Here is a 27,659-nt window from a genome sequence, read left to right on the forward strand (position 1 = left end):
CGTGGAGTGTATGGAGTGTACGGGAGTGATTCACGCAATGGTGCGAATAGTCACGGCCTTTTTATATTAATCGTTACCTAACTGGCATCAGTTGGGTACACCTCGTGCAAATTTTTATCGCATTATCGTTCTACCGAAATTGTAAGCAATTCCGTCATTGAAAATTCAAAATTTCTCGGAAAAATTATTGGAAACCGCAAATTTTAGTTTAAATATGCCATAAAAATTAATAGAACTGAGGGAATTTTTTTTTAAATTTTTTGTTAATGGACAATTCAGCGTAATTTGGTACTAAATATTCATGTTTTTATTGCTATATCTATAAATCCAAGCATGTTGGGGAATTCTTGTCTTTCCACTGCTCAGAAAAGTGTAATTTAATTGAATTTTCAGTGAAATATGAAATTTTATAATTTTTTCCGCTGAAAATGACTAGACAACAGTCCCATAAACCTTCTTTTTTTTCTAACAGACCAGATATCCTAAGAACTGAATTCTCCACGATTTACAATTTTTTATGTACATAATTACATAATTATAATATTAGATAACAATGAATACTTTTTAAGGAATTTTTTAAGAAACGTCAATTCTTTCATAAAAAATCCAGTGATTTCAGAAAAAAAGCATTAAGTTAGTTCACTCTGGGCTCATTAAAAACAGGAAGGATATTTTTCACGGAGAAAAATTCAATTAATTATTGTTTCAATGATATACAACAGCTGAGGACAGCCAAGTGTCCAGATTGAAATGTTCACATTTCACAAAATGCAGATAATTCTTAAAAATCAGTCTCATGTTATTTAAAACTGCCATACACCCCCACAATCCGTCAGATATTCTGCGACCCCTGTATTTCTAGATCCATTCTATCATATATTCACGATGAAGCTGAGCCATTTCTCCCCACGCGAAAAATTCACTCCCCGCATAACTCACTGATAAATAAAGAAAAAGTGGTTGTCAACCACTTTACGTAATCAGAAATTTCCCCCGGCATTCCGATACCCCTCCCATAACTCACCCACTATTTATTGTTCTCCAGCTCCTCCAATTTTTCAATTACTTCCCTCGTATCGCAAAATCCAAAGGAAAAAAGAATCGAAAAAATCGATAATAAAATGAACATAAAATCCATAAATAAAGGGTTGCAGCGTTGAGAGGCAGGGGCTGTAGCGCACAGTATCGGTGGAGCGTTAGTCGTTGCTACTTGGCGTCAAAGAGGGATGCTTAAGTGGAAACCGATGCGGCAGCGTGGCGAAAAGAGGAGTAGAAAGGGTCGGCGAGAGGGCGGACTGGTGGGGGCTGGGCAACACAAGGGGTGTGAATGAGGGGGACAGAGTTGAGAGTGAGAGTGAGAAGTCGTGAAAGGGCGGCTGGTACACCCCGTTCGCGGAGATAGACTTTAATATCCACAAATGATAGAGGGCGAGAGAAAGAAAGAAAGAGAGAGAGAGAGAGAGATAGCGTGAGAGATAAAAAAAATAAATAAGGGAGGGAGAGAGCGTCACGCTGTATGGGAGTAGGCCAGTCGCGCGGCAGTTGGGGATCGATCGATGCACGCGATGCCGAGTTTACTGAAGCACTCCGTGATTTTCCTCTCCAAGTCTTGTCTTGCCTTCATCCTACTCCATCTGTCGAACTCTGAACATCACGGAGAATGTATTTTTCTCATTATTCGTGAAATTTCATTTTTGCTGTACCCTATTGGAATTTTTAAAAATTCATATATACATTGTTAGAAAAGGATTGAAATTTTATAGACAGTTGAGCAGTCGTTCTCAGGAGAACGACTGTAAATTTGATTTAAAGGAGAGAGATATAATGAAATTTCAAATTTTCAATGAATGGGGAATTCAAAGATATATTATTTCATTTTATTGGCTTCTCAGGGTGCGACAGCCTCAGCCAATAACGGGACTTATAAAGTATGTGTTACATAGTGTGACAATATCAGGAATAATCACGTAAATATTCCTGATTCTTGTCAATTTTCATTGAATAATTGAAATGGAATCCACAGATTTCATTCATTTTTACGTTACATTGTGAATTCTCAATGCCGAAGTTGTTTAAAATTTCTTGTTCACCTTGGAAATTCTACAAAATTTAGTTTTTTCAATACTCCATTATTAACATCGCAATGACAGCTTGAATTCTCAACCGAGATGCCTGTGGATTTTCGCATCTCACCCATTAATCCATGAAACTGTGTTCCGCTATGTAATAGACGCACTTTCGCGTTTCAATTTTACAAACTCCCCTGTGTAAAGGCTGTATTGCTCACAGTGGGTTTGTCACAAATGAATTTGTATGATTTCCTCACACGCGGAAATTTCGCGTAAATTTCTTATCCCTGAAAATGTCAAGAGTTTTGACACAAAATATAATACTTCCATTTTACCTAAAATACTTTCCAACAATACACCAGCGAGACCTTAATACAGGACAAGGGTTCAGTTTAATCGATTGGTACATGGGGAGGGACAAAATCTGGGCCATTACAATTATTCCAGACCTTTGGAATACTCCAACAGTTTGAAAACACGTGAAGCCCCGAGTATATCCGTTTCCAAGAAGCCCCAGTTCCCTTTATTTATTCAACCTCCGTAAATATAAATGTTTCGTTATTAACTCATTATGCAATTGCAAATTAATTACCGATGAGACCTCCTACGCACTTCTATCACGTAATACATGTAATTGCGTTCTCCCGTAAATACATCGATCAAATATTGAATGGTGTTTACCTGTGATATTAATTGTATGTGTTAACGATCCATCAATTACTATTGAGATTCAATATTCTCCCCCGTACTATTAATCTCGCGCAACTGCTACTTTACCAGCAACTTGGACGATCACTTGAATAAACTGATTCACCTCGTTGGCATTATCCCCCTGAATTCGAGTGGATTGGAGCGAGTCGGAAGTCATTTCGATTTGCTACCATCCTGGAATAGATGAGGCCACACGTGAAACTATCGGTACCACAACCGCCGCAAATTCAGGTTTAGCGAGGGTGAGTTTGTTCGGTGAGAGTGGGTGCCCTGTTACTGTTTAGAGTAGAGATACGCGTCACGTTGGTTTTCCAGGGTCTCTTGTGGGGTTTGCTATGGAGATGTTGTACTGAATAAAAGGGGGTCCTTTGTTGGTGACATGACGAGTGGAATTTAAGGGGTCTCCGCAGTACTTTTGGGTAAAATATGACAATGTGCTCGCGAATTAAATATATCATATAGTAATCAAAAATGTTAAAAAGGTATTTGTAAAAGCAATTCTAACTACTTTTATGGTTTCGTTCGTGTTTAATTAATTATTCAAATTGTGCCTTATACACAACCTTTATGGACGTTACTTTGTCCCATACCCCTCACACTATTGACAATGTGCTAGCCAGCAAAGGAAGCTGAATTGTTCTATATTAAGCCCTAAACAATATGGGCACGAAGTCCCATTGGGTTTTATCGTTGATTTGTTCNTGGCTGGGGGGGCCAAGATTTGTGACACTCTAAATCTCACGGTTTCATTGTCGAGCGGGAGTTTCGCNCATTATTCAAATTGCGTCTTATACACAGCCTTTATGGACGCTACTTTGTCCCGTATCCCTCACACTGCTGACAATGTGCTAGCCAGCAAAGGAAGCTAAATTGTTCTATATTAAGCCCTAAACAATATGGGCACGAAGTCCCACTGGGTTTTATCGTTGATTTGTTCAATAAATTAATGGTAAAAATACTATGGCGATGTACCGACGGCGGTGGCTGTGTGGTTGGAGTGTGGGATTGGCATGCGGAAGACCCGGGTTCGATTCCTGGCTGGGGGGGCCAAGATTTGTGACACTCTAAATCTCACGGTTTCATTGTCGAGCGGGAGTTTCGCAAGAGACGACTGTACCTGGGCAGGTTTTTCCCTCAAATGAGGTTTTCCCTTGTCCTTCGGCAAATGCGGTACAGAGAGGTGGGGGGTGGAAAGGGAACAAATCGTAAAGACCCGAAAGGGTATACGAGAAGAAAAAATTTTTTACTATGGCAATGTCTGTCATTATCCAACATACGCCATGTTTGATGTCCCGTATCCAGAAAAAAATCGTAAACGTGGAAAATCTCAATTTTTCATTTATTTTATGNGTACTTTTGGGTAAAATATGACAATGTGCTCGCGAATTAAATATATCATATAGTAATAAAAAATGTTAAAAAGGTATTTGTAATAGCAATTCTAACTACTTTTATGGTTTCGTTCGTGTTTAATTCATTATTCAAATTGCGTCTTATACACAGCCTTTATGGACGCTACTTTGTCCCGTATCCCTCACACTGCTGACAATGTGCTAGCCAGCAAAGGAAGCTAAATTGTTCTATATTAAGCCCTAAACAATATGGGCACGAAGTCCCACTGGGTTTTATCGTTGATTTGTTCAATAAATTAATGGTAAAAATACTATGGCGATGTACCGACGGCGGTGGCTGTGTGGTTGGAGTGTGGGATTGGCATGCGGAAGACCCGGGTTCGATTCCTGGCTGGGGGGGCCAAGATTTGTGACACTCTAAATCTCACGGTTTCATTGTCGAGCGGGAGTTTCGCAAGAGACGACTGTACCTGGGCAGGTTTTTCCCTCAAATGAGGTTTTCCCTTGTCCTTCGGCAAATGCGGTACAGAGAGGTGGGGGGTGGAAAGGGAACAAATCGTAAAGACCCGAAAGGGTATACGAGAAGAAAAAATTTTTTACTATGGCAATGTCTGTCATTATCCAACATACGCCATGTTTGATGTCCCGTATCCAGAAAAAAATCGTAAACGTGGAAAATCTCAATTTTTCATTTATTTTATGAATCTTTTCCAAAAGGAAAAATGATTTTTTTCATATTTCCAAATAGCCCACTGATGATTCGATATGAAGAATTAAATGTAGCGAAGGGTGAACGCTTAAATCATTGCGAAAGGTTCGGTAACCCAGGGTCAGATGGGGTTTAAATAAAAGTTTAGATGTCGCACTACAAATGTTGAAATGGATTTCACCGTAAAACTGGGCTAAGTATGTGGATCCTCAACTCCACGCCAAAAACCAATGTTTTGAGCCCGTTTCCGCTAGCGGATGAAATAACCCGAATGTATGAGTGATTTCCATTTTTTCTTCTGTTTACATCACCCCTAATCGGAGATATTTTGCGTCTATTTATCGATGACTTACATTTTTTTGCGTGAATCACCCCGGAACGAGGTTGTTCCTACCCCTCAGGCGAAAAAAAGATAACATCCCCCTCGAAAAGGGAGAAATGCGCTGAGCGGAGCCTGTTTTCTGCTCGTCGTTTCCTGTGTTGTGTCCATGTTTTAATCATAAGACTTCTTTCTCAAGACAATATCCCTTTGAAACTCGTCTGGACCCAAGGGACATTGAAACTTTAATATTGACGACGTGCAAGAGAGCACAGCAAAATAGACCAGAGCCGAAAAAATAAAACAAATCAAAAGATTGCCAAGAGCCATGATCAGAGAAGCAACAAAAACTTGATTAACCTCAAGGGAAACAGAAAGACCCCCCCAATAAAAACAAGAACATAACTCTGCACTCAGTGTTTCCTTCATCAAGACCTTTAGATAATAAATATACCCTCGACGCTGCAGTCAACAGAGGCAACAAAATCCGATATCCAACATCAGACGAAAAACAAACCACTGGAGTACCTGCGATAAAAAAAATATATAAATCCACAAAAAGAAAGAAACTGTTATGCACCGATGGAATATCCGGATGGTGGATGTATCGCGTGATGCATGGACATTGTTATAGATACCGTTGGTACGCTCTCGCGCGTTTTTTATTAGATTAAATATTAGCGCATGTGACCGTGAAACCCTTCGATCACGAGGTCGAAGGAGTTAACTGGCTTCTGTATTCTCAATTGTCCACCATCTTTATTACCTGCACTGAGAAAAAAATTTTCTAATATCTGAAACATATTTTCTTGAGACAAGTAAATTTTCTTCAATCGCTTAATTCTCTCGGGCATCTCAACTCACATGACCCGAGAAAGGCCTCATGCTTTAAAATATTCTTGTACTCAAGTATGATTTTGTCGCAAATGAATTTACTTAAATCGCGTAGAAAAATCGTCAATCTTCTGGTCTTTATTATTTTCATGATTTTTTCGTTGTGCACTTCCAATATTGCAATATGTAAAATATTCATGACGTAACGCGGAGCGATAGTGAAGAATAAAAATTTATTCGAGTTCCGTGAAGTGCACACATTCTGAGATTTAAGCCATTGAAAATAGTTTACTTCTCTCAAGAAAATATGTTTCAGATATTGGAATTTTTTTTTCCTCAGTGTGTACAAGTCTCACGTTGCACTCATTGCGAGCAATTTTCAAATGCTGAATAAACAAAAATTGCCGGATGAAGGCGTCGGAGGCTTGTGAAAAAACGGAAAAATCCAGGGACTAATGCCCGAACACCTGGAACGAGCATTAACGGCGGGGAACACCAGGCCACTTGGTAACAACGGACGTGTCATTGACTCCCAGCAGCGTCCGTATAAATGTGTTACCAGGCGAGACTGAATAGGGATCCTTCAGGTGACTGCCAAACGGCTGTTTCAAAATTATGAATAAGACGGGCAAATCGCGGAAAAATGTGTCAGCATTTTATCTCTGTCTCGTCGTTCAACTTGCTCCTCATTTTTTTCCCCTCCTTTTTTTTTGAGAAATCCCTGGGATCGAGTTAAGTAGGCACGTGAGGTATTTTCAGTCTGGCCTAGTTTATCGTTAGACTGCACGCGGTCGATCGAAAGCACGACCCGCACCATGGCGCAGACCAAGTGTGACTAAATTGCATTCACGCACAATTCATTTTTTTTTTCATGATTTTTCTTTGGTCAGTGGTAGGTTCGTGAGGTAGGGCTATGGGTTGGTTGGTGATTCATGGGGACTGATTGCTGGCGTCTCTTACGCATGCCAACGCTCGCTCTTAGGAGTGAGGGCATTTTCGTTCGCACTGGGGGAGAGGGAGATGGGCTGCTTGAAGGGGGACGCGTACTGGATGATACTCGACATTGGCTACTCTTGTTATCATCAATTTTTTCGGACGCCTCCCCACTTTCAAGACAATGAATTGATTGTGTGGGAATTGGAATTGTTGTTTTCCCAATTTACAGTACCAGAGTTCTAAGAATTACACGGAGAGAAATATTCAGTAACAATTACGGAACTCACAATTCGCTCATCGATTATGGAATCGACTCAGGAAATTTAAGTGAGGGTATCGCAATTTTTCACAGGAGATTCAGATAAAAATTACGGAACGCTCTGGATAAATTCCGTGACAGTTCCGTAAAATTTCCTACAACCACATTTCGCTGGGGAATTACGGAAAAAATACGTAATTTTTATTGAGTATTTCTCTCCGTGTAGAAGAAAAATTTCTGCGAGATGACTTGTCAGCGAGATAATTCCACATTTTTATCACGCAGGGGGGAATTTTGTCAACTCTATATTCCCCTGGTAAATATCGAATTTAATCCTAGTCTGGTCACTAAACGCGACCCTGCGACTCCGGTCACCTCCGCGGGGATTCCCCGTCGTGTTATTTAGGCTTTAGCGTTGCCCAATTCACTCTACACTGCCCGGGCGCGTTTAGCGCGTTTCCGGCAACGTCGCGTCACCGGGCAATTTCATCTAACATGGGAAAAAATAATTCATGTGTTCGAAATGATTTGTTTTCCTTAGGAATCTTGGAAAATATGTTGTTCTAAAAACTACTATAATTTTTTAGGCCCTTAATTGACAGAGTCAAATTTTTTTGAATTTTTCCCGTTAGCCGGTCAATTGTAATTAAAGAAAAACGACCGCGGCGGGGTTTCCCTCACGGGGTAATCAATCTAGGCTTAAAAATAATACCAGGAGAACATTTTGGTTGCAGAAAAAATTTTCACAAAAAAAATCTTAACATTTCCACCTAAATTCATTCATTGCTATAAATTACTTACGCTCAGACTTCAGTTCATAGATCTCATAGGTTCTTACGCATGCCAGCGGTCAATTCTTACGAATGAGGGCATTTTCGTTCTCACTGGGAGAGGGAGATGGGTTAATTTGATGGAGGGCTAGCACTGGATGATATTCGACATTGGCTGCTCTTGTTATCATAAATTTTTTCATGCTTCCCCACTCAGAACACAACAAATTCATTGTATGGGAATAGCAATTGTTCTTATGACTCGTTTCCATATGATAATGAAGTTTGATCCATTCTCTCACACCTCATTACTCATTTTATTCGTTATGCTGACTCTAATGCCGACTTTTCTTTGTGATTTTACAGGGAAGAATCTCTACAATAATGAGCACGTGGCAATTAAAATGGTGAGTACCTGTCATTGTTGATATTTGATATTGTCGAGGTAAAAGCAACCTGCACTTGTTTATCACGTGTACATAGAATCTAGGGGAAAGTAATATCATACGAGACTCTCACCCAGTGGGCTTAAACTCTTGACGTAATACTGAAACTTTGATACTTTTGATGGAAAAATAGTAAGGCCATCCAGACACCTGTTATAAACCGAGGTAATTAGTCTATAGACGTTTGTCTATTATATCATCCCTAGTATTTGCCAAGTTTATACCAGTGAGGTGAGCTTGACGGCGGGGACAAACTCCGGGGCCACTGGAGTTTGTTCAATTAAAATCCCAGAGTGCAAGTTGCTTTATCCAATTAAATCACTAATTCAGCATTACTGAGAATTCCATTTGAATTATTTTCAGGAACCAATGAAGTCAAAGGCGCCACAGCTCCACTTAGAGTATAGGTTTTATAAATTATTAGGTACACATGGTGAGTACTCGTTGCATTTGTATTCTGTTGTCGCTTGCTTTGTGCGGTGTGAGAAAAAACGAGAAAATACGATGGAAATAATTTCGTGAGCATAATAATTTGATCAATTCATGATAAGTCGACATGAAGTAGTGGGATACTGAATGAAAATTATTTTCTTTGGTATAACTTCTTTTGCTTTTGCAATTAAGTACAAGCGACGGTCACATTTCAGGAATGTCTGGAGATTTTTCTTTGCGTGACTTCTGCATCCGTTCAATACGAATGCCCCTGAGTCATTATTTCATTTCATGACAGGAAAGAAATATTTCTTGAGTCGAACAATTGTCACTTGATCGTGAAGTAATGTTCAAGGCATGAACATTTTACAGCATTTTCACGTGGCCTCACTGTCAGAAACAAATGGAAATTTCATGGATAATTGAAATTCGATTGAAGAGGAAAAAACATTGTGAAATTTCAGGCTTGAGTGAAAATTTAATGAAATTTCCAATTTTTGTGCAACTGCCACACGAGAATTTCCCGCTTGAATGTTCAATCAAATCATGAATATTCAGTACCAAATAGCACTGCATTTTGCAGTGCATTGAAAATTCAAGAATATATTTACCTGAAATTTTCCGATTTCTATTGATTTTCATGGAATTATTATTCAACCTGAATGTTAATTGACCTGAAATTAACATCTTCCATTGATTTTTCCATAAAACGTTGAATTCTCAATGCAGAAATCCCCTGAAATTTCAGTGGAACTCCAATCCGATAAAAAATTTCCAGAAGTGCGCCGCAAAATTTCAGCCAACAATTTTCAACAGTTGTCACATCTTATGAAATTCTTGTCCCAAGCCATTCGTTTTGCTGAAGAAATTAGTTTTGTGGCACTACCTCGTTTTTTCTCTCGGTTACGAGAATCGCGAAGCCCTCGTTTGTATCGATTTTTCCATAAAAATTACGAGTGCTAAAAAGAAAAAAAGTACAAGAGGTGAAACAAGGGCGAAATGCGAATTATTTCTCTGCTTGTACCACTGATTGTTGCCATTACCTTCAAAACGGCATATTAAAAAAATACGTTACATACAACGATTCATTGGTACAGTCCATAACACGCATATAGAAGGCGTACCGGAGGTGTACTACTTTGGCCCATGCGGAAAGTATAATGCCCTGGTAATGGAGCTCCTTGGACCGAGTCTTGAAGATCTATTTGACCTCTGCGGGAGAAAATTCACGCTTAAAACTGTTCTCAACATAGCCACCCAACTCGTAAGTCTGTCATTTTACTATTTTTCTTTTACTCCTTACAAGATAGACAGTGAGAGTATCACTGGCCCTTTGTTTGCCCTCGTGACTCATAAATAATGGTGAATGTGTGGATTTTTATTTTTCCTCGGTCGCAGCTCCATAGGATAGAATATGTACACAGTCGACATCTGATTTATCGTGATGTCAAGCCAGAGAATTTCCTCATTGGACGTAATACGACTAAGAGAGAGAAGATCATTCATATCATCGATTTCGGATTGGCCAAAGAATACATAGACTTGGAAACTAATAAACATATACCGTACCGGGAACACAAGAGTCTCACTGGAACGGCACGTTATATGAGTATTAATACTCATCTGGGGAAAGGTATGATTTTTATGGAGATTAATTTGGGTCGTTGAATTTCTTAGAATGGTATGTTCATTAGAGGTTTCAGCATGCAGATTAGACGAGTCGAGGGGGGGATTTCAGCTGCTTTTAGTCAATCTCATTTCTCAAGTCGATGTTTTTATCTATGAATTTACCGCATGACGTGTCGAAGAATAATTCGTGTTGTTTCGTTATTTGAGATGTTATGGGGCAGGGATGTTGAATATCTGGACAATCATCAATCGCCTAGTGACAGTTGATCATTTATCGGGTTAAGTTTTTATGGATAATAACATTTAACGAGTCGGAAATCCTCAAATTGGACGAGTTTGTCGCTAATTTCATTGACACAATCCCAAGAATCACGTAAAAAATGCTACATTCTAGGAATTTTGTTCGTAACTTTCAGTTGTTAAATCCGTTATTGTAAGGCTGTTCTTATCAGTGTCGAGAATCCTAAAAAAATAGAGACAGATTCATAAAAATGACAAACATGTCCCTAAAAACAGAACATCCTTTTCCTCTGTGTATTCATTCAAAAAATGAAACCTATCTATCTATTACACCCCAGTAAAATAATTCCTTGAAAAAGCTCACTATCTTTCTCAAAAATTTAATAATGTTATTTTGTTATTTTGTTTCCAAAGCAAAGCCCACGTTTTATATTTTTCGTGCATGGAATCTATCCACTTCTTTTTAAAAAATACTTTTACTATCATTTTTTACTAATTTATGATTGACCAGACATTCATTCAAAAATTAAATGTTCTAAAAATGTAACATTAATGGAGATTTCTCCCTCAAATCAAGAGCAAAGCAGGAGAGACGATCTTGAGGCACTTGGACACATGTTCATGTACTTTCTACGAGGTAGCTTACCCTGGCAGGGTCTCAAAGCAGATACGCTTAAAGAACGTTACCAAAAGATTGGGGATACAAAGCGTGCAACACCAATCGAGGTACTCTGCGACGGTCATCCCGAGGAGATGGCCACTTACTTACGTTACGTCAGAAGATTGGATTTCTTTGAGACACCCGACTACGAGTACCTGAGAAAACTCTTCCAGGATCTTTACGAGAGAAGGGGTTTCGTCAATGACGGCGAGTTCGATTGGACGGGGAAAACAATGGTGGGTTCTAAATAATTAAAATACGATTGAAAATAACTGATAATATAATTCAGTTGAGATACTGCACTGCATGTTCGATTAATAAATCATGGTTAAATTCTAATGAGCGAAATAAACGAAGAAAAGTGGGAATTCTGGAGTTAATGGCGTTACTTATTCATCACGAGTTCTTGGGGCTCTACGGTTGGCTTATTAATCTTTGAATTTTGCATGCTGCCCTATATCTATTCTCTAGCCCGACAACTTTGTACAGCTTCGGGCATTGAGGGACGCCGCACCCTCTCATATTGGAAAGACCAAGTCTGACAAGGTTCGTCACTCCACCCGGAAGCGAAATTCAGGGATTCTGGCATCTCATTTTTTGCTAAATACTTGCATTCATGGAGGAAGAGTCATTAATGGTGGTAGTTGTGGTTAGATGCATGAGAGGATGCACGATGACCTTGAGGTTGTCCAAGTATTTGTTTTTCTTTCCAACGAAAGTTTTACAAATCCCAGTCGGAACTATCCATTTTTTCAGTAAAATGTTTTTTTTTATTTGAAATGTAACGATCTTAATTTGCGAGAATTTTTTGAAAATGTAAAACAAATGAGAAAGTCTACTTTCTGAGGGAAATTCATAGAAAAATTGAATTATCGATATTTCAGAAGATTATGACCCTTACCATGCATAAAATTCATAAACAATGATTTGATTTATTTGGTCCAGATGTATACCCTCTCGGGTTTCTACATTTTGTTCCCTTCCCATTGCCCCGTAAAATATAGTTGTGAATACAAACATGTTACATATCAGAGAAAATGCATAAACATCTTTAGATTTTTAAGATTCTTATGTATCTCAATATCCAGCTGGAAAGGACTTTCGAAAGATTAAACAATATTAACATTTAGCTTTTACTTTTTCACAAACTACGCTCAGTCTCTCATCTCAGCTATTTACATCGAGATCTTTGAGCTGGAAGAGAGAAAACACAAGGAGAGTTATCAAAATGCTAGTAAAAATGGGAAATGAAAACAGAAAACAAAATGAAAACAAAATAATAGTCATGAGGCTTTCGAAAGCCTCAACAGGATTTTTCTCAAATTTTACTCACGAAATGCAATTCATAAATTTAATTATTCAAAATTTCTACTTGGATATCCTCAATCCGCGTTTCTCCTTCCCTCGTCATTCCATTTATAATTCATCTCCAGTAGTCTCATTTTTTGCTCCATCTAATCTCCCTCAGCTGTCATAAGTGCATAAAAATCCGCAATCTCAACACGCCAGCCTTCGCCATCTAAACAAATATCATTATTATTAGGTGCAGTAGTAGTTGATACTCATGTTTCATGTCCGTATTGAATAATCTCGTATTCAGGGGCTCGAAGTTATCATTGAAATATCAAGTATGTTATGAATAAGCTTTGCAAAAATTTCGAGAATCTCAGTCACGTGTTTCTTCATCAATCTCATTATATGTTTTGTGCATTACAGTCCACTCCCGTTGGATCTATGCAGACAGGACACGAGATCGTCATGTCGCCGAATCGAGATCGGCATCCTGGCACATATAAGGTAACAGGATGCTCAGTATTTATTTCCTAAGCATGGTCGTGTACAGTAAAAAAGAAAACTATTTTTTTTTCTGTTACTCAAGTAACCGCATGTACTACCTTGCAGTTTGTGAAAGCAATGAAAACACTGGTAATCGTGAATCGGGTTTAATATATTATCAGCAACGTTAGCATTATGTTTCCATTTCAATGCCCAACGATGATACTTTCATTGAAACTAAACAAATCGAGTATGAAGATGGAGAACAATCATTTTTTTAAACACACAATTTTTATTTTAATCTTGATAAAGTTCATACTGAAAAGCTGAGGTTTTCGAAAGCCTGGACATTTCCGATTGGTTGTATTTGAGAAGGAAATTGAAGCGAAAAATGTAATTTTGCTTACGGAATTCAATTCACAAATGTGATGATTGAAAATGTCAAAATTTATAGTTTGATTTGTACGAATCTGCATCTGATACTTCGATATCTCTCAGAACATTCGAGGACGAAAGTACCTAGGCCATTTTTTTGTTGAAATCCATTTCAACATTTAACTACACGGACCCTACGTCACTAGACATTTTACAATGATTTCATTACTTGAAATTTTGAGTTAAAAATTCGATCATCCGTATCCATACTATCAGTAATGCTAGCATTATGTTTCCATTTCAAAGCCCAACGATGATACTTCCGTTGAAACTAAACAAATTGAGTATAAAAATGAAGAACATTCATTTTTAAAAACAACACAATTTTAATTTTTGCTGACTGGCACAACAAACGTGGATTAACGTGACAACGACGAATAGGATTATGATGATTTCGAGGAGGATGTTGTTCTGATACTGGATGAAGTGCGCGTTGAGTTGCAAGGACGATATGTAAGCCTCACAAAGTGAAAACAAGAAAAAGGAACAATGAGAGAAAATATTATTTTAATTAAAGACCTCTTGGCATCACGTAGAGCGCTCGATTATACTGTTTTACAAATGCGTTAGATTAATTGTCGCCAGTACAGAGTATCATTGCACTACAGTAGTTTACAGTAGTTTATTGCAGCAGTCGACATAAAGCTCAATTGTTAATGCCTCGGCACTCGTTTAAATTCTCGTTGAACTGAAAAAATGGACCGACTGTATCGTTCAATTCATCTTTCTCACCGCGACGAACATCTCAACATTATTCATTCCACTCAAATTGAGGTACTTCTTCCGAAAAATGTAAATGGTGACAATAATCTGGAATTTACAAGGGATGTTGCAACGGCGGTTGGAATATTTCACTAGCGAAGCGATAAAATGGTTCAAGTCGACTTTGACTATTGGTCAGTGTTCACCGAATATCTCGGAATCTAGCGTAGATAGCGAAATTTTAGTGATTACCTTTTTTGTAGCTCTCGAAGTGTCCTACAAGAAAGGTCATTACGAAAATTTCGCCATCTCCCTCAGATTCCGAGATATTATCATTTCAGATAGAATGGCTTTACCCCTTTGCTAGAAAAATTCCCAACGTTCATTTTGCCCCACTCGCCCCTGCTAAAATTTCAAATCAACGTCATGATTTCGTTTGAAAGATGAAACCCCTCGAGTCATACACACACATCTGTGATATCGTAATGGCATTCAACACCCCCTTCAAAACTCGAAACCAAAAAAATTGATTATGCGATGACATCAGAGTTCAACTAACAAAATACGCTATATCCAAAAATGTCCCGCTTGTTCCTCCAGGAAGTGGCAGGTGGAGGGGTGGGAGGCGGGGGCGGTAAGGGGGTGGGAGCCAGTTGGCCAGAGACGGTGAAGCAATCGGGTGCTGGTGGTACTTTGACGCCTGCCGACAGACATGGCTCCGTACAGGTGAGTAAACCCGCATCATCCTCTCCCCCTCGTTTTAAAAAAGTCAACAAAATAGTAAAGAAAAAAAGAATTACTTGAAAATTTTTCTTTCTCTTGCAAATTATAACCGAAGTCAATGTACAACGTCGTGTTACCCCGATTTTCGTTCAAGTGAGAGTTCAATATGTTCATTCAAAGTTTCATTTTCTTGATGACGTGAAACGGTATGTCAAAACGTGCTCAGAATTTAACTGTTGAATTCCTTTTTAGTCTCGGCATCATCGGATTATGGTCAGTCCACGTTACTCTTTTTTTTGGTTTCCTCCTCTCTTCCACACCCCCAACCCCCGACACACCCCCGCCCACCCCTTTCAACACATTGTTATTGTTTTCTCATGTTTATCATTAATGCCGCATGCTGGTCTCTGCGTTGTTATTTTTATTTATCAATTAATACTTATCCTCTCTGGGTAATTAGCATTCACTAACTGCCGTATCTGCTGTTGCAAGTATTATATTATCCCCATTTCAAGTACTATGTTGATTATCGTAAATGTGGTTGAATTAAAGTCCAAACGTCTTCACGGTTCAATGGCCGTACTGCTGTACTGTGTATACCACTCATTATCAATCACTCTGAGATGTGTATTCTTTAGGTATAAACATCGATGTACTCTACTTCAATGTTTCTCAATGATAAATGATTAATGTCTCAGGTGTCCAATACACTCAGCAGAAGGACCCTGAGTTAGTGAAACCTCTCATTTCATTTATATTTCATGCTGTAGTTTACGATTTGAGTTATTTCTTTTTTACTGCTCTATATATTCGATTTACTCTTTCAGTTCAATCTTCTTTCTCTTTTATCATTCGTTATTGATGATGTTTGCACTGCGTTTATTTAATGGATGGTGTTTTTGATTGATCTAGGTGGTGTCCTCGACGAACGGAGAATTGGCAAACGATGATCCAACCGCTGGCCACTCAAACACACCGATAACCGCTCCTCAAGAAGTCGAGATGATCGATGAAACCAAGTTAGTACCAATTTTTTATGACATTAGGATGTTTAATTTAATGCACGTTTCTATTGGGTATGGGTAGGGGATTAATTGATGCATCTTTGCTCATAATTATCTGACCATGATTGAATAATTCAGTAGCGAAGTGGTCTAACGTTTTTACGTCAATTTAGTCTTTAGTTGAGTTTTCCAGAAATATTTCCGAATTTAATGGAGATAGCGACATTTTCATAATAATCTTTTTTCTAGAGCGAATTAAGTGCTACTAAAAAGGTTATGAGAAAAATTTTGCTATTTCCCTTAGATTTCGAGATATTCATTGAAAACTGGCCAATAACCAAAATCGACTTAAACCGGTTGACCACTTCGCTACTGAATTTATGATTAAGGAGGGTTAAAACCCCGGGGGAAAAACTTTTTCATTTTATGAAGAAGAATTTCTAAAAGTACTATTTTCCGCATGATTTCTCCTCATGAGTCTGCAAATCCTGTAATTCACGGAGGATAATGTGATTAATAAATCATCGTGTGTTATCATCCAGAGAAAGTTAGTTGTGCCGAAAAATTATATGTTCTCCTGAAGAGATCTTTTGTCGTGTTGAATCAATTTACTTGTGAAGAAGAAAGTTTCCACCGAAACATGATAATTTTCGTAGTAATTGGTCTCGTGAGACATTTTTGTCTTTCGGGTAAATACATCCGTTCTACAGAGAATTGTATGAGACTCCGATTTTATCAAGTGAATTTTATTGAGTAGTGTATATCTTTGTTCAATCAACACTTATAATTTTCAAGAAACAAACCACAATTTCAGGAGGAAACCATAATTTTCTTGACGTAAACTGGGGTTTTGGCAAAATTAAATAATTTCGAGGGGGCAATTTTTTTTGGGAAAAAAATATTCTTTCCTCGTCAATGTATTGTTCTCCCAGATCAAATGATTGTCGTATAATAGATTTTTTTTTTCCTGCCAACAGTTTGACTTCTTTCAAGGATATTTTTGTCGTGATGATCGCGACAAAGATCGAAGTTTTGTGAAAAATACTAAATTTCCTTCTGTTAAATTGGTTAATTTCCCCCAAATAAATCTGCTTCACTTCATCAAATATTCTCCCATGGAATGCATAGTTCTTCGGCAGAGCTAATTTTTTCGCTCAGTGCATGCTGAACTCTCTCATGAAGCAATTTACACATGACTGCCTCTTCGTACTCTTCTCAATCGTTACAATGTCATTATTTCCAGCATCGGTGTTTCATCAAAGCGATTAAAAACGTGTCCTCGCTGCAGAACGATCAAATCCAATTCGCGCACACCGGGTTTAACACTTGCCCCTAAAACACAACGTCTCCATGAATTACCATGACCACGTGACCCTTCGATTTTTCAATAAAGTAATCGGTGATCGACGAGGAACACTACGACGCGAGACGCACAAGCCAAATGTATTTTTCCATGATTTTTGCTTCCGAAGGGAAGCATTATTTTATTCATGTTTATTATCTTATGAGTTGTTTCCTTGAAATTAAAACCCATTACGCTTGAGAATAAACAGATTGAATTTTTGTATATATTTATGTTCGGAAAAATTGTTATCTCTTTCTTTTCACTTGACAGTTGGATTTCCGCCGAAAACGCATTTTTCATGATTTTTTTTCATTCGAATTTATAGTTTTATGTGCTGTTCCCTTCAAATAAAATCCATTGCTATGGAGTTGACGATGTTATTTCCTCATGGGAATAAAAGGATTGAATTTTCGTCATCAGTGGTGTAATTTAGATGGAAATGAACAAGAGAAAAGTATTTCCCATGAATTTTTCCATTACAGTTTGCAGTTTTATGAGTTGCTCCTTTCAAATTAATACTCATTGTTCCAAATTAAGAATTTCAAGATTCTCTCATCACCTGAGAATAAAAAGATTGAGTTTTTGTAATCTCCGAGGTGACACAACTCGAAAAATCAGAGCATCTTTTCAAGTAGTAGCAATAAACGCCCTCACACCCATCCTCAGAAAAACATTCATATCTCATTCTCTTCAACAACACAAGCCCACCCCCGGCATCTCACTCTCACTCTGGTAATGCACGACATTTTCATCAGGCACGTTTCAACCCAGCTGGCTCTCAAGCCGTCTCCATCTCTCCCCAAATGACTTTTTCAAATGAGGAACCTAGAAATTAAAGAAACCCCAAAAACACAACGAGACTATTCGAAGCGATTCTAAGTCCTATTAGTGTTTGCTTCATTTCCAGATGCTGCTGCTTTTTTAAACGAAAGAAGAAAAAAAGTGGAAGACAGAAATGACTGTCCTTTACTGTTGGTCTTGGCGATACGGTGCAGTGTCCGGGTAATAGTGCTGGTGGTAATGGAGCTAGAAATGTTGGAGTTGTTAGGCATGGTAAACGGGACAATGGAGATGTCGAGGGGACTGGTGATCGAGAAAGAGAGGTGATTAAATTACTCGGTGACTTCAGCCGATCAGCGTCCAGGGATTCGGTACTTCAGACAACTGTTACAGCAACACCAACAACAACATCACCACCGTTGTCCAATTGATGTAACTGAAGTGTTTTGTTTTTAAAATCACCATCAACAACTGGAAAAAAAGGAAGGAAAAAAAATAAGCATAACGAGTAACTGCAGCACCAACCACACCCATTAATACTACCACTACAGCTGTTATATTACTGGTATCATTATTGATTATCATTATTATTAGGTCATTATCATCGGAGTCTGTCAATGTCGTGTGCACGCATCGTGCTACGGCATTACACTGACCGAGAGAGTGAAAGAGTGAACTATATTTTATGATGAAGAGAGTTAATAGGCAGTAGAGCGCCGAAATTACGTAAATAATTTACTGGACAAAATTGGAGTTGTTTCGAAATCTCGAACTTTCGCATTTTTCAGTTTGTTTTCTCGTTTATTTATTTTCTTAATGTGGACAATAAAAGGTCATAGCTATGCGACTTTTTCTTTCGGTTTGGGGAGTTTATTTCAGTGGCAAAACAGTCAAGTTATCCAAGTCAACGCAGCTGTTGACTGAGTTTTCAAGGAATATCTCGGAATCTAAGGGGAATAGCGAAATTTTCGTTAAGACCTTTTTTTTAGAGCGAATTGAGAGCTACAAAAAATGTTATGAGGAAAAATTCACTATTTGCCTTAGATTCCGAGATATTCATTGAAAACTTACCAATAGTCAACATCAACTTGAATCGTTTTACTACTGATTTCGTAAGATCGCTTTGTTAATTGCCAATGATCCACTCTGATGACGTTTTCGTACTGAAATTTCACAATTTTGGATATATCGACGTTTTCACTGGTTCATTAATAATTGTATATATGTGTTTGGCACTGAAGGAAATTTCTAAGCTTATTACGCCTCGATATGTAATCGAAAATACCTGGAGCAAGCACTAGTTGACAATATACTTGCTAGGTAAAAATCAGATGAGAAGAAAGCACTAATGAAATTTTTAGCTCAGCGATCTTATTAACGAAGAACTTATTAGAATTGTAATATTCGCCGTGGGTGCCCTATCCAATTGTACACAGCAATCGCATTGACCTAAAGACAACCTATGACAGAACGTTTTTATGTACTTATAGTTGCTATTCCGAAATAACTTGGGTGAATAAATGATAAAAAAAATATTGTATTTTTTCGGGTTGATATGCTTGATGCAGGGGTCTGTCGTGGGATGTCTTGTTATCATTGTACAGCCATTAACAGCTGATTTTAATGAAAATTGAGAGGTACAGTTGATGATTAAATTTAATATGAATTATCTATCTTGCTGTCTGCCTCATAGGATCCAATGATGCCAATGTGTCGTTACTTTTTATTCCGAAAATCGATGAATTATACATATAGCTATTAACAATCACCTGGATTAACAGTTTTGAGTCGTTTTATTTTCACGATTTTATCGAGTGAAATTTTTCATTACTGCGAATCACTCTACTTTAATATGTGGAAGTGAAATACAATGGTGTGTTTATTTTTTGGCAAAGCATTTCTTTGTGATGAACAATCATTTCACTCGGAGTATCGTGAAAATGAGAATAAATAATTCCTATTCTCTTGAAAAATCAATCGAGTGAGAGACTCGACACTAGTGTGTGTACAGTGAATGTGGCTGATGAAATGTGGAGTTTTTATGTGATTGAAAAACCATAAATTTGATTCTTCCTGATGAGAGCAAGTGAGATGAGAACAAATTGGAATGAAAAAAGCTATATCGTCCACGAATGATCTCTGGCCGGGGTACAGGTGTTTCCACCTAAAATTCAGACCCAATTTGCATAGGCACTCGTGCAGGGTGGTAAACATTGCGCAATTGCAAATTATCAATAAACTAATCACTGGTATTTTCGTTCTCGTAATTGATACCGTGTGACGGAGGAGAATCGTGAAACTACAGGCAACTTATAGTTTGTTTATCTAGATAAGGTATTGATGAATTATTTTCAATTGTTTTTGAACATTGAAACACGACTGACTGCTGGCTAGGTACGGTTGTGATTTTTCATTATCTTTTGGGTCGTATTTTCCTACTTTATGCTCGGGGAATTTCGTCCTTGTCAGGTCGTATGGGGGTATTTTTTTAAGGGGCAAAAGAAGTCATTCGAGGGATGGAGGAATTGGTTCTGAGCCAGACTATTCTAGCGATCATTAAAGAAAGAGCGCACTGAATTTTCTAAATTGGCGTTTCCGTGTTAATGTGAAAGAATGAGAAAAAATTAGGATATAATTTTTTTGTGATTAGAAAGAGGCTGTAGAGGAATCAAATTCTTTAAAAGTGTCCGTATGACGCAGTTCTCAACCGATTGACCCAAATTTTGGTTCACATATTAATAATATGTACACAAAGATAACTAAATGAGTTTCTTTGAAATTCCCTATTTTTGAAGTTTTTGAAATTTGTTTCCGAAAATTGGCTGATGTGAAATTAAAAAAAAATTAAATCATAAGTCATTGAAGTGAATTTTTTTTCATATTTTTCGAATCATGTATTGAGAATATAATAAAAAAACATGATGAAAAAAATCCAAAAAAATTCACCTGTAGCAATTTTGATGAAAAAATTCACAAAAACTAAAAATTAACATTTTTAAAGAGCCTCATTCAGTTATATTTATGTATATATTCTGTATGAAAAAAATCAAAATCCAATTTTTTTCTTATTTTTTACGTTAAAACTGAAGGTGTAAACTCATCAACACGGTAAATAGAGGCCCCTGCGATTTTAAAATTTCAGTGCCATCTCCTCTTAAGCTCAAATTTCCTGTATACCACGAGTCATCAGTTATTTTATTATCGTTTCAAAATTATTTCCTCGTCACGGGGAATTTGCAAGTTTTTAAAAAATGATAACAAGTCCTAATTTTTCGGGCGCATCCTAACTTATGGAATAATCAATCCATGTACATGCCTTTCTAACGCATCATCCCATTCTGTACTTCATCTCAGTGCAGATGGTTATCATTAAATCGGTTGATTCGATTTTCCAGTGACAAAATAAAAATACTGATAAGGAGAATTGAAACATGATGAAGACCAAGCAATGGAACTCGAGCTTGTTTTTAATTGTAACGAAAATATTTCTATGATTTTTTTACCTAATCGATATGTCCGAGGTGATACAATTGTTATGGAGAGATACTCTGTTTCAGCAATTGTCGCATTTGGTATTGTAATTATCTTATCAGTCAATTTTACACGTAAAAAACAGCCGCGAAACCAAACCATCATCATTACTGAGAGAATTCGAGGGAGTTGCAGGGGGGAAAAAGTCTTTGTGATCATTACACGAGTAAAAAATAGGGATATTTGTGTTAATCATGTATTAATTGTACATAATCTACATTTTCGAAAAGTGAATGCCGAAGGGAGGGAAAATCGAGGGGCCGAAGTGACTAATGAACTTCAGAAGTCGAAAACAAAGTCCTGAGTAACAATTGACGACTAATAAATTTAATAATTAACATTGTAACAAAGATGTTAGCTAAAAAGGAAGTAATGAGAATTTATCAATGCCAAAAGAGTCCCCTAGCTTCCGCTGGTAAATTCACTATCGCTTAAACGGAATTAATTCGAGCCAATCTCATAATTAGCTCTGATCTCCCCATTAAACAAAAAATCACGTTAAAAAAGCGGAAAGAAATCATCAATTCAATGAGTTTTATTTCTAAATTTTAAGAGCAAAAAATATTGAAATGTTATCATGGAGAAAATTTGCATCTGTACATTTGTAGAACTACTAGACAATGTAGAATTGTTCGCAGCTTAGAGTGATACAAAATTAGAATTCCAGACGAACCAGATGGCTCGAGATTAGTTGAAAACGACGTTGTGGTTATTCAAAACGATAAACAAGAGAAATAATCTTGTGATGACATAAAAATCTTTGAGTTATCTCTGTTTCACCGATAAGTTTTATACTCGCAAAGAAGAGAGAAAAGATACAAAACACCTGTACTGCCCGCATAATTAGTTTAGTTGACTGTTTAAAAGAAAAATAAGAAAAAAAAAACAACAAGATCGAGCACTGAAAGTACGCCTCGTCCTCTTCCCAGCCCGATCTCAAGCCCATTTTAAGATTGCACTAAGGAATTCACAACTAGTGACATTTATATTACAGAAACGATTTAAAAAAAAATGATACGTAAGAAAATGATTAATTTAATGTTATTCAATTCAATGTACATAAAGTGTTTTAATGAATAATTATCGCTATTCAGTGATCTACGAATGTGGGCTAGAGGTGATGAGAAATATTTAGTGAATGTAGATTAAGGATTAATAAATGGAAAATAATTTTTTTTTCTCGAGTGATTGAGAGTGGTCTGCATAATCTGCACGAAAGAAATGTAAGACTGCTTTTAAAACACACCGGACCATCCTGAAAAATCAAGTACTGTTAGTCCGTACATTTTACATTATCTAGTGTAACATCATTATTTGTGATTCGTATCAATTCGTTTATCATTTATGCTAAAACCAATTACTTTTAACATAACTATCCCTCCCAATGGCGTGCATCTATTCATTTCATTTACCCAGGGCTGCGCTTAAGTTTACAATATCAATAATTTAAGCTGTGATTCATTATTATTTCCCATTATCATTAACTCGTATTTTCATTGATTAAGTAATAGACTATTGAAACGATTTCATTATTATCTTTTCATATAATACCGGTATTCATTTGCAAATGAAAATACATAATGAATAAATAAATGATCGCGTGGATGTTTAAATTGTAAATATGAAAAACACATTGTGTCACGTGCTTATATCAAGTAATGAATAAGAAAAAATATCGTTATGAATACGTGGCTTTTATTTTTTTATTCCATCAATTCATTCCTACGAATTATAAAAATACATCGTAATTATTTTATTAATTAACAAATGAAGTGATCGCGTTCAGTTGAATGCGATGTTCTTCGACTGTACATCAATAGTTTCAACTAGGCCACGACCGAGGAGTGAGAAATCTTCGATCATGGCTGGTACATTCAGCACAAGTTTCCCGGAGGCATCCATCTTTCTGCAGTTTACAGTTGTGACTTTGAAGTCCCTTTTCTCCAGCTCTGTGGGCTTCATCAGGACGCCTATCACAGATCCCCCGTAGGTGTCGTGGAAGAATAAGGCGAATGCTCCGTAGTTGGCCTGAAAAATTGAACCCCATTATATCCTATAGGCTCATCCAGAATTTCCATAATTATATTATGATGAAATTTCATGGACAGTTTAGTGGTATTTTTCAGGAGAGTGGCATTGAATTTAAATAGGTGGAAGGTAATTATGGAATGTCAAATTTAATTGAAAATTCTATGCAATTCTTAATTTTTGAGCAGCAGGAAGACGAGAATTTCTCTATTTGTATTTTCAATGAAAAGATGAATATTTAGCATTAAATTACACTGAATTTTCAATTAGTTGATGATTCAAGGATATATTTACCTGAATTCTCGTGATTTCCATTGGTTTTAACAGAATAATTCAACTCAAATTTACCACTAATGATACATACTTCAAGAGAAATTAAAAGAACCCCAAAATTCGTTATGTACTTAAATTCATGAGAGCAAAAGAATGCGCAATTACTTCAAGCGAATGAACAAATGAATCATTCCGTCAAATTTGAACAAATAATCTCCTTCAATCACTCAAAAAACTCGTGTATCCACAGCTATAATCAGATCCATAACTATGAGCCCTAAAAAACCTCTGAACTCACCCTCAACTCCTCCAAGTACCTCTCCACCGGATTGAACCCAACGATCGGAATTGTCTCCCCAGGACGTCGTTTGTACGGCCGCCGAAATTCCTGAGGAGAGCTATCATCCAGCTCGAGAGACTGCAGTCTCCTCGCATTCAGTGCGGCCTTGACGCGAATGAGAATATCATAGCCAGCAGTGGTGGCCTTAAACATCGGTCCCCACGCGATGAGGGAGTTCCCCACCAGCATCCTCTCCACGAGCTTCAGCACCTCCTTCGCCAGGGCCCCCACCCTGTTCAACACCAGCCTCGTAGGACTCTTCCCCGTCCAAATGGACTTCGTATGATCGTACGGAGTGGAAATGAACAAAGGTGGCAGTTCCTCCTTCGCCTCCCCGAAGTGGTTCTCCACCGCCACGACTTCCTCCCTCGTCATCTCCCCATTGAAATTAACGATCACAGGGTCAGTGCTCCAGGCGTCCCTCGCGAAGAACTCCATGACCCTGAGGAAAGCAGTCTGGGGGAGCTGCGCGGGCTTGTAAGGATCCGGATTGAGGTACATCGCAGCCACCAGCAGCTCCACAACAATCTCGGGGAAGTGGAAGGCGTCGAGAAGGTGCGCAGTCAGCCACCTCTTCACTAGACAACACGTGGGTCCAAAGGAGGGCTGCTGGGAGTGCAGACCGTGCAGTGCACCATTCAACTTGGGGAGATGGAACAATTGGTTCTCCAGTGAGATCGACTCCTCGTTGTCCCTGTACTTGATGACCCCGTCCTCCCCCAACTGCTGTTTCAACAGGGCTATCTCCTTCTGATGTGCCACCCTCAGCCGAAAGACGAAGCCATCCTTGAGGATGTCCACGTGATCGGGATTCCCCTTCGCTTTAAGGTGAAAAGTCTTCCTGACGCACTCAGCTATCTGAATGTGAAACGCTGCCTTCGTCATCCTGACTGCCTCAAGCTCATCCGGCCACTTGCCACTGGCGCACAGCTGGATGACTCCCTCCATCGCTGGGGCTGACCTGGGGGCCTCTTCGAGGCTCGACTCCTCCTTCAGGAGAAGACAATTCTCCCCTTCAACGGTTCTTTCGTCCGCCCTGTATGCTGTCGCCAGGGGAGGGAAGACATCAGTGTACCTGAACACTGGACTCGCCCCCTGAACCCCAGTAATCGGTAATGGAAGATCTGTCAATGACGTGAGGTCCTTCTCCAGAGAGTTGAAGACCTGCAGGGCTTGGAGAGTCGCCTCCTCCCCAGTTCCATACGAGAATTTAGTGAACTTGGTTCTTTTGTACTTGAGAAACTCGTCGATCTGGTCTCCAGCGTAGAAGTACTCGGCTTTAGATACGTCTAGTTTTGATTTCAGCAGAAACATCACGATCTGCTTCGTGACCATTCGTTTGTCGGAGATTGTAAGGGACTTCGTCCAGACCACAGCCTCGCAGATGGCGCCGTCCTGGAACCTCCTGAGCTCCGACTTGTTCCCCCAGAAGTCCCGGAACTCAGCAGCTTCTGGGGAGTTCGCCTCGGGTCCCTTATCGATTATGTCGAAGCAGAAGTCTGGGTTCAGCTGGAGTCCAATGAAGATTCTGGCGAGTTTCGAGGGGGATTTCTCTGTCAATTCCCACTCCTTGTAGTCCTCGGGTTTTACGTACACCTGGGACACCCTTCGCCCCAGGCCCTTCTTCAAGACCTTTGTGATGAGACTGACGACGTGAGATCGTTTATGAACCCCAAGGTCTGTCCTCCTGTCCTCAGGGACAGTTTCAAACAGTTTCTCGAGGACTTCGACATCGTGCAGGCAGACAAAATGATCGAAGATGGAGTAGAATGGCAGTCGCCTCATGAACAGCACCTGGAAGCTGTCGATGCTGGCGTTGTCCAGGGACCTGACAGCCACTTCAGCCTCACTTCGAAGCCAGAGGTAGTTCTCCAGAGTTATGTTGGCTGCCAGGTTGTGGTGACCAGTGGAGTCCAGGAATACACAGTCGTAATATTTCTGATACTCGATGACCCTGGACTTTGCCTCGATATCCGGACACATCGTGATCCCAGTCTCCGACCAATTCGTCTGGACGAGATTGTTCCAGACGTTCCTGACGATCTGGTAGCTACTCATGAAGGTGTTGAGCCTCTTGGCGTACAGCAGATGCAGAACGTACATCGTCAGGATGTGGCCATTGAACCCCTCGTAGGACCTCTCTGGCTGGCGTTGAAACAGCCAGATCTTCAGGAGAACGATCCCATCCCTCAGGTTGGGGTACTCCTTCAGAATCTTCGAGGTTCGAGAGTTGGTCTCCGACATCGTCAGGTCGTGAAGAATGTTGGAGTTGTAGTGGGGAGTTGGTGGGAGTGCAGAGACCTCCGAGGGATCATTACTCGAATTGGAAAGCCAATTCGGTCGGACTGAGTTCTTCTCCGGGGAGAACCTGCCCAGTTTGAAGCTGCCACTCTGTGCAGCCGTGTGAAGATGAACTGTGGCCCATTTACCGAGGGATCCAGAGGGGACTAGCTTCAGCCTCGGCATGTAGCTCTCCCCGAAGAATTTTTTCCCCTCGACGAGGGAGTCAGAGAGGCCTGCCGCTATGTACGAGAGGTAGATCGATCGTTTTCGGAGGTATCTGTAGTCCTGGTAGTCGTGCTTCTGGAACAGAGTGGAGGGCATCTCCACCATGACGTCTATGACGACGTTGGGACCCACTGCAGTGCCCAGGGTGTAAGAGCCGATTGGAGAGACGTTCGAAGGCCTCAGGAACCTGTAGGTTCCCTTCTGATTGATGGGGACGTCCAACTCGGGGACCTCTACCCCCAGTTTCTTCAGTGCTTTCCTCCTCGTTAGCTCTCGTTCCTTCGTCTCTGGGATTGACTCGATATTCTCCTTCAGTCTGGCGAACCACGCGTCGAACTCCTTCCTGTACTTCTCCTTCAGCTTCACTTCACTCAGGATTTCTTCTATTTGAAGTCTGAAGAGATTCGAGTGGAATAGATTCTCGGTTTCTCGGAGTTGGGACAACTCTTCGGCTGTTGGGGGCTTGTACAGGTCATTGTTCTTTTTTATTCTTTTCTTCTTGCTCTGGAGGGAGTCCTCGGAGTCGAGCGGTCGTTTCCTCACGAATTGTCCTGGTTGGAGTGAGGTTTCAGGGATATCTCCGTCGTCCTCGGATATCGAGCCTTCGAGGGAGGAATTTCCATCGTCGGAATCCTCGGGTTCTGATTCACAGGCGGGTTCTATCGATTCTTGGGGTTTACTCTTTACTTTCATTTTATTTAGAATGTTTGATTGATTAATTTATTTGGAAGCGGTCACTGTCTCTAGTTCATGTTTTTCACGTGTAAATAACAAGACGGAGGTTAGGGAATCACTGAGGAAGGGATAAGCACGTGGGGAGAGTCGAACTCGCCAAACTTCATGCTTT

At 39.2% G+C, this 27,659-nt stretch overlaps 2 protein-coding genes across 9 annotated transcripts in view; one reads left to right on the forward strand and one right to left on the reverse strand.

Moving 5' to 3' along the window:
- LOC107045820 (casein kinase I) overlaps positions 1-19,127 on the forward strand; it is a 45,991-nt gene extending 26,864 nt beyond the window's left edge. Inside the window, exons 2-11 of one of the 8 annotated variants that reach the window (XM_015268238.1) lie at positions 8,326-8,366; positions 8,769-8,838; positions 9,935-10,101; positions 10,236-10,470; positions 11,284-11,603; positions 13,084-13,164; positions 14,881-15,006; positions 15,256-15,276; positions 15,916-16,022; positions 18,242-19,127. In XM_015268238.1, the coding sequence (XP_015123724.1) occupies positions 8,326-8,366; positions 8,769-8,838; positions 9,935-10,101; positions 10,236-10,470; positions 11,284-11,603; positions 13,084-13,164; positions 14,881-15,006; positions 15,256-15,276; positions 15,916-16,022; positions 18,242-18,311 (1,238 nt within the window). In that variant the 3' untranslated portion in view covers positions 18,312-19,127. The remainder of the gene's footprint in view (positions 1-8,325; positions 8,367-8,768; positions 8,839-9,934; positions 10,102-10,235; positions 10,471-11,283; positions 11,604-13,083; positions 13,165-14,880; positions 15,007-15,255; positions 15,277-15,915; positions 16,023-18,241) is intronic. The other 7 variants (XM_015268306.1, XM_015268366.1, XM_015268428.1 and 4 more) reach the window with 7 other exon arrangements.
- A 4,232-nt stretch (positions 19,128-23,359) lies between these two features.
- Positions 23,360-27,619, reverse strand: LOC107046230 (nucleolar protein 6). Its single transcript, XM_015268829.1, has 2 exons — positions 24,263-27,619; positions 23,360-23,691 (listed from the first exon to the last, which is right to left on the reverse strand). Exons 1-2 carry the CDS (start codon positions 27,503-27,505, stop codon positions 23,446-23,448), a joined length of 3,489 nt encoding a protein of 1,162 aa, XP_015124315.1. The 5' UTR covers positions 27,506-27,619; the 3' UTR covers positions 23,360-23,445.
- Positions 27,620-27,659: the final 40 nt, after the last annotated feature.

This window comes from Diachasma alloeum, unplaced genomic scaffold (genome assembly GCF_001412515.2).
Source record: "Diachasma alloeum isolate Michigan unplaced genomic scaffold, Dall2.0 Dall_scaffold_00176, whole genome shotgun sequence".
Taxonomy (NCBI): Eukaryota; Metazoa; Arthropoda; class Insecta; order Hymenoptera; family Braconidae; genus Diachasma; species Diachasma alloeum.

Bases quoted from the DNA above. Each gene is read 5' to 3' on its own strand.
- LOC107046230 (XM_015268829.1), bottom strand. From the start codon at position 27,505: ATGAAAGTAAAGAGTAAACCCCAAGAATCGATAGAACCCGCCTGTGAA. The intron at 23,692-24,262 runs GTGAGTTCAGAG...TCAATTTTTCAG, and splicing joins GGTACTTGGAGGAGTTGAGG to GCCAACTACGGAGCATTCGC.